The sequence below is a fragment of the Elephantulus edwardii genome, unplaced genomic scaffold, assembly GCF_000299155.1.
Source record: "Elephantulus edwardii isolate Elephantulus edwardi_28Jun2011 unplaced genomic scaffold, EleEdw1.0 scaffold00344, whole genome shotgun sequence".
Taxonomy (NCBI): Eukaryota; Metazoa; Chordata; class Mammalia; order Macroscelidea; family Macroscelididae; genus Elephantulus; species Elephantulus edwardii.
Genome location: NW_006400094.1, coordinates 1,988,191 through 1,995,772, shown reverse-complemented (window position 1 = coordinate 1,995,772; position 7,582 = coordinate 1,988,191). Strand labels below are relative to the sequence as shown.

Genomic DNA, 7,582 nt, shown 5'->3' with positions numbered 1-7,582 from the left:
GTGTGTACCGTCAAATCAGATCTGACTGGTACAGGAGGAGATTGTTCCTCCTCCAGCAGAGCATCTGGTGGATTTGAACCGTGCACCTCTGGGATTGCAGTACACCTTCAATTTATAAATTATTTATTAAAACACCTAACGTGATATTTTTATTTTGAAAAATTAAAAGCGTTCTTTTTTAACAATGCTAAGTTCCCTACTTTGAGCCTGTCCTCTAGTTTTTAGAAATAAACTATCTCCTTGTATACATATGAATTCCCCCTCCATAAACTGTAAACTTGTGCATCTCCTATACCAAATGAAACCAAATTCAAGGGTGGAAAGTGGGTGCAAAGGGTTTAATTTATGCTTTTTTTGACACCACATTCACTAGTTTCCAAAAGTAAATGGTCAAAAAAGAAAAAGTAAATGGTCAACACAAAGGCCTACACATCTTTCTTTTTATAAGCTCTTTGTAAAGGTGACAAAGATTGTTTCTTGCCTTCAGATTTAACCTCTTTTAATGTAATATTACTTAATTCAGATTCATCCAAAGATTCATCCAAAAATTCATAGGAGTCTGTTCTCTTTTTTGATGTGCTTTTCATAAAGCTTGTGTAACATTTTGCCAAGTTTTTAAAATTTAACTGCACTTTTTTTGCTGATTAAAACCAATAACCGTGTTTCTGCATGTACTGAAACAACTGCAGAAATTACCTTTCTCTTACTTTTACCCCTGAGCTTTTAAGTAATTTTTTTTTTTAATTTTTTTTGTGTGTGTACCATCAAATCAGATCTGACTGGTACAGGAGGAGATTGTCCCTCTTTCTCCAGCAGAGCATCTGGTGGATTTGAACAGCTCACCTCTGGAATTGCGGCACAGCTTTTTGCCGCTAGGCCACCAGAGCGTGCTTTAAGTAATTCTTTAAGTAACGTAATATACTGACTTTCAGTTCATGGGCTGTTCCCCATGGCTCCTTTTTTCAGTTAGACTTCTGAGTTTTTTATCTGTTTCCTTCAGAGGGTGGAGAAAGTCCCCATGAAATTTTTGCTACTTTTCCTCCTAAATTTCTTCCTTCAAGAGGTGCAGAAAAAGCTCACAAAATCTTTTCTACTTCTGCCCCTAAATTTCTAACAGAATTCAGGGTTTCAGGATTTCTTCATGACCCTGCCTTTATTTTTTTCTGAAAGACTTACTTAGCCTGAGCTAATTTCCCTTTCGATTCTCTGTTGAGCAAGAGAGAGAGTCAAGAGACAGAGAGAGACCACCACCTCATCCCTGTTTGGGTGCCAGAATGTTTTCGACCAACTTTAAAGAATAAAAAAAAAATGAGAAAGAACACCTAGAACATAGAAGGAAACAGAGAAGGAAAGCAGGTGGCAAACAGTTCGAACAACTGAAGCACCAAACCCAGTATCCCTGTGCCCTTATTGAAAATCGCCAGAGAGCAAATCACAAAGACAATTCTGTGCAAATGAAGCTAAGCTTTTTTTTTTTCTATTGAAAACCTTATGCTTGACTCAGGAAGGATGGAGTTAGCAAAAACACTCCAAGAATTGTGTAAAATGCAAAGGTCTGACTAAGCTCTTATCACTGTGAATAGCCCAGGTCTGTCTTAGTGGAGGGTGAATGCTAGCTTGTATCCATACCTCCCTAGTATCCTGATAGAGCGTTTGGTTTAATATAAGTATTTAGTATGAAATTTGACTTCCCACAAGTAGGGTTTTGATGGCTTTAAAATGCAGAATCTTGCTCAAGGTGATGGAAGTGACTTTTTTATTTCATCTCCAGCTCAAGAGTTGATTGTAAGAGTATCGTACAAGGGGAGCTCTGGTGGCCTAGTGGCAAAAAGCTGCACTGCAATCCCAGAGGCACACAGTTCAAATCCACCAACTGCTCTGCTGGAGAAGGACGGGCAATCTCCTCCTGTACCAGTCAGATCAGATTTGACAGTACACACAGAATATAATAAAATAAAAAATTTTTTTTAAAAAAAGAGTATCGTACATAGCACATGATGAGAGATAGCAGAGGTCGGTCCCCACATTCCTAACCAGATAAATCTTCTTCATCTAAAACTGCAACTCTCTACCGACCAGATGCTAAAAACCTTTCCCCCTTCATTATTTGTGGAAACTAGTGGATGGATGATGTTTTATAGGGGTCACTTGCATTGACCTGACAAGTCCCTTATTTGGGGATCAGGTTGTTAAGAGTCACTTGCTCTCTGAGGTCTGCAAATTGTGGGAATTTGGGGCTGACACTTGAAAGGGTCAAAGTTCCTGAGTCTGTTTCCTTGGCTTCACAGGAAATTGAGCTGTCTTCTGATCAACTGTCTATAATTCACCATCCTTGTATATGTTGTTGATGTGTTCCTTCGAGTTAAGAACTGATAAACAGCAGATCCACCAGAATTTCAGAGGCAGGACATTGCACAGGAAAAGATTACTTATCCTTTTGTGTAGGAGTTGTGAGTTTTGAACCACATGCCTTCAATATTGTAACTTCAGCTTCTTTCCACGAGGCCACCAGAACTCCCTTTCCTCATACATCGCAAGACCTTTTCCATTTCCACAGTTTTTACATAGATAACTTTGGGCATGGAGTGTGTTACGCTCACATTGTACACCCATCGGCTTATGTTTTCACTCTGAGCAATCACTACAGAGTTTTGGAGTCCATGGTCCCTCGCTGACGGTAGATGGTGTGGGGTGTTGTAGGAGTTGCTGGCCGCCATTGAGGACGTGGCTGTGGTCTTTAGTCAGGAAGAGTGGGCCATGCTGGACGTCGCCCAGCAGAAATTCTACAGAGACGTGATGATGGAAACCTTCAGAAACTTGGCATCTTTAGGTAAGAGTGCATTGTGTTATTTTTTTTTTTTTTGCATTTCCCTGTCATTGCTGTATAACTTACAGTGATATCAGGTTTGAAACTTCTGAACCTTTGCCTGTCTTTTCGCCTGTCTCACAATCTCAGACACGCTCCATGACTGCAGTCACTGTGTCAGTCCACCTCGTTGAGATTCTTTTCCTTGGCTGTCTCTGCACTTTCCCAGTCATGAAACCCTTCTCCAAGGAATAGCCTTTCTTAGCAACTTGACCAAAGTATGCCGATGGCAGATGGATCCTGGGTGAAAACAAAAAATACCAAAAGGATGCCTATTTGTGCTTTATGGACTATTCAAAGGCATTTGACTCCATGGATTGTAACAAATGATGACTAACATTGAGAAGAATGGGAGTCCTATTACATTTTATGGTGCTCTTCCAAAATCTATACCTAAACCAAGCAAGGGATCAATAGTTTAGAAGAAAGAATGATATGGGCCCTGTTTCATCGTACCAGTTTTAATCTGCATTTCACTCCTTCATCGAGAAACCCTTATTTGTAAACTTGACGGCAATGTTTCAGCTGAGAAGTGGGAACAGCTTGTGAAACAACAGATGCCAGGCCCCTAGGTCTTTGGATTTCACATACCTTGTGTTCTGATAAACATCAAGTTCTGTGCATTAAAGGGAGGAACCATTTCTCTTGTGATTAAAATCCTTGAGCTCTGTCCTGTTGAATCTCAGGGGCATAGTCCCTGTGGGGTTCTGTTTGGGATATGGATGCATGGTTTGGGACTGAGGACAGAGTTTACAGTATTAGTTACAGGAAAAGAGGAGTGGTCTGAAGGACACACTTCTTGGAGGACACTGAATTTGAATCCATTGCTCAATTAAAACAAAAAATGCTTCTGGGAATAGAAAACACGTTGAGTTCCCTGCACTGACTGAGGCCATATTAGTAAACATCTCACACCTACTTTCATGGAAATTCTTTCTCCCTTTTTATATTACTGTGTCCTGGGTCTGTGGTCTTTTGAGATTGGCTCTCTTAATGACCCTTGGGGGTCACCATGGTTCTCAATCCTCAGAACGTTCTTTCCCAGAAAACGGCTTTTTCACTTTTTTTGCAAACAACAGGTGTTGAAACCAGAGATGGGATGAAGGGTTTCTTCCTTAGAAACAGCCTCTTCCTCTGCCCATCTTCATAATGTCTTGTTCCATTGTTGTCTCGTCTTCTGAAACTCAACTTGGCTTATTGACTCAGTCTCCCAGATCCCGCGCAAAGGAGAGAAGTTGTCCAAGGAACGTTTGATGGTCCATTTCCTCAAGAATCCCTCCTGGTCCTCCATGTTAGGGGACCTATTTGAAAGTCCAAGCCGTTCAAATCGGCATGAACATCAGGAGACACCTTCAAGGTGAGTAGAATCCAAGCAAGAAACCCTGCCTGAAAAGAAGGTTCTAAGGGCTGTTGTGTGCGTGTGCCTGTTTGTGTACATTTACCAGGGCTTCACACTGGCTCAGAATAGTTTATCCATTGCTCCTGGAAAGGAAGGCACTGTCTGCATTGCCAAAGACGCAAAGCGGTTGCCTGTAAGCTCTTGACTCTGAAGGATTCACCCACTGTTTGATGGTTCTGAGAGGCTGGCCACGCATATTTCTCCGAATATGTAGGTCTAAGTCCGGTCTCCCACGTCAGGAGCTTGGAACGCTTGGGATCCGTGTGGGAGGTGGGATTACTTACAAGACTATAGAGAGCACCACCACATTGAAAACCACAGGCCATCAGTATGTGTGTCCTCTTGGTACTTGTTTCTGTCCAGTTGGCTTTAGATGCATCCTTAAACTGTGTCCAACAATTCAAGACACGGCCATCCTGTCAATACCTGCTATGCAGACATTAGCCTGTTATGATAACTGCTCATAATGCTAATTGACTTCCGTTCCGTTAGGAGTGTTTTTCTTTTTTCACTGACCCTCTGCTTTTCTAAACATGACGTCCTTCTCTTGGGGCTCATGTGCTAACAACATGTTCAAAGTCGGAGCGACAGAAATCTCACCAGCTTCCTTTCTCAGGAAGCTTCTTTTCGCAGTCTGGCCTCATTTTCTTCAGCACTGAAGTGTTTTGGGTTTTTTTTTTCAGACCACATTATATGCCACAGTCACTACCAGCACTCCAAAAACATTAATGTCTTGGTCTTTCTATTGGAAAGAATTTTACTGTCAACACGAAACAAGGAGGATATCTTTTCTCAGCATAACTCATTTTACTTCAGCCATCAGGCACTCACAGAGGTATATGGTTCCACCATTTATCTGTACCACACGGCTAAAGCTGTGTTGCACCTTAACAGGCTATAACGTTTTCGCCACACTGTTTTGTCCTGGCCTGATTAGATAAATTAAACGACTTTTTTATTTAGAGAACAGCATTTCAAGACATTGCGAAGGTCTGTATTCAGGAAGTGTTAGCACACAGAAGACTGTTCACAGAGTAAGTACAAGGACAGAGACGTTCCCATTAATACCCTCCCGGTGGGGAGAGAACAAAGGTTATTTATGCTCTAACATCGTTTTGTAAGCTGTGAGAAAAAAAAGATACGTACTTCTTTTCCCTTATTCCTTATACATGAAACAAAAGATTTGGTAGCTATGTAATGTGTACCCTGCACTTTTTGCTTTTTTGGGTCAGTTGCTGCACCATTGCAATCCAGTTCAAAGCCTTGATATGTGCTGTTAAACACACACATACACATATTTGTATTCTATCTATCTATATCTCTGTTTAGCTTTGGTATCATGTATGCACGTCATTAGATATTTGGACACATTTACCAGGAATATAGCCCATGACATTGTGGGTAATATTTCTGCCTGATGATTGAACCACTCGGACAAGTTAAGGGTACACCACACATGCTCATTCTGTTTGGTAGGGATGAAGTGTGAACAGATTTATTTCTCATGTTATATTGCCTGTTTTCTACAGAAATCACACAGTAAACAAGCTCTGTGGAACCAATGAAGACCATCAGAGCGGAAAAGTTTGCAGCCACACTCCACATCTTCCTGTGGTGTCCGACAATTCCCTAGAAATAAAAGCGCTTGATGGTTTTGAGTGTGGAAGAGCTGTCATGGATCCCACAGCACATCGAACTGCATCTCACAAAGGATGGGAACGGAAGGAACAAGGAGAAGCACACTGTTGTTCTTCCGTCCTCACGGCCAAAAGAACAGTCAGTGTCAAGCGAGCCCATGAATGCAAAGCTTGCCACAAAGCCTTGGCATCTCTCTCTGACGTGAAGGACACTGTGGTTACGCTCACTGGTGAGAAATGCCGATGTCACCAGAAGACACCGGTGAGGAATTCTAAGCATGAAGGTGAAGGATGTGGTCAGACTTCTAATCAGCTGTCATCCATCGTGTTGTGTAAACAAACTCCTACCCCAGACCAGCCTCATGAAGACAAGCTGTGTGGGGAAGCTTTTTTCTATTCTTCTACCCTTGAGAAACATAAAAGACCCCACAGTGGAGAGAAACCCTATAAATGTAAGGAGTGTGGCAAAGGGTTCAGCCATTCCTCCTACCTCAACGTTCATAGGAGAATTTATAGTGGAGAAAAGAAGCCTTATGAATGTAATGAATGCGGCAAGGCCTTTACCTGCTCTTCCTCCCTCAAGACCCACGCGCGCACTCACAGTGGAGAGAGGCCGTATGAGTGCAAGGAATGTGGGAAGACCTTCATCTATTCCTCCCATTTCACCATCCATCAGAGAATTCATAGTGGAGAAAAGCCTTATGAATGCAAAGAATGTGGGAAGGGCTTCAGCTCGTCCTCCCACCTCAACATACATCAGAGAATTCATACTGGCGAAAAGCCTTACGAATGCAAGGAATGTGGGAAAGCCTTCAGCTGTTCTTGGACCCTCAAGGCCCACACGCGTACACACAGTGGAGAGAGGCCGTATGAGTGTAATGAGTGTGGGAAAACCTTCATGTATTCCTCCCAATTCAGCATACACAAGAGAATCCACACTGGAGAAAAGCCTTATGAATGTAACGCATGCGGGAAGGCCTTCGGCGATTCCTCCAGCCTCTACGTACATAACAGAATCCACGGTCGGGAAAAGCTTTACGTATGTAAGGAATGTGGGAAGGCCTTCAGCTGCTCTTCGTACCTCAAGACCCACACACGGATTCACAGTGGAGAGAGACCTTACGGGTGTCAGGAATGTGGGAAGGCCTTTAGTTCCTCTCCGTCCCTCAGGTCCCATTCGCGCACACACAGTGGAGAGAGGCCTTATCAATGTAAGGAGTGTGGGAACACCTTCAGGTGGTCCTTACAACTCAACAGACATAAGAGAATTCACAGCGAAGAAAAGCCGTAACGGATGTAAGAAATGGGAGAAAACGATTAGGTCTTCCTCACACCTCATCACACGGAAGAACACACACTGAAGAGTGGGAATGTGATGCTGGAGAAAATTCCGCGTGTTAACGCACACCTCATTACGTATAGAAGAACACCACACTGTGGAAAGTCCTTGTAAATATAAAGAATGAGAAAATGCATTTCATTCAGGTCACACGCAGCGCTTTATGCTGAGGAACTGCTGGAATAGAGAGGCTTTGTAAGTATCTAGAGAGGCTTTGTAAGTATCTGGAATGTGGGAAAGTCTTCAGGTGTTCCTAACACCTCATCAGGCATAGCAGACCTCAGCAAGGGGGATCCTTATGCAGTTAAGGAATGACAAAGAGGGTCTTCACGTGTTCCTCA

General features: G+C 42.6%; 1 protein-coding gene across 1 annotated transcript in view; it reads left to right on the top strand.

The window, feature by feature from the left end:
* The window catches only part of LOC102873226 (zinc finger protein 14-like), an 11,713-nt gene extending 4,520 nt beyond the window's left edge, over positions 1–7,193 (top strand). Inside the window, exons 3-4 of the mRNA XM_006901781.1 lie at positions 2,701–2,830; positions 5,899–7,193. Coding sequence (XP_006901843.1) covers positions 2,701–2,830; positions 5,899–7,193 — 1,425 coding nt within the window. The remainder of the gene's footprint in view (positions 1–2,700; positions 2,831–5,898) is intronic.
* Positions 7,194–7,582: the final 389 nt, after the last annotated feature.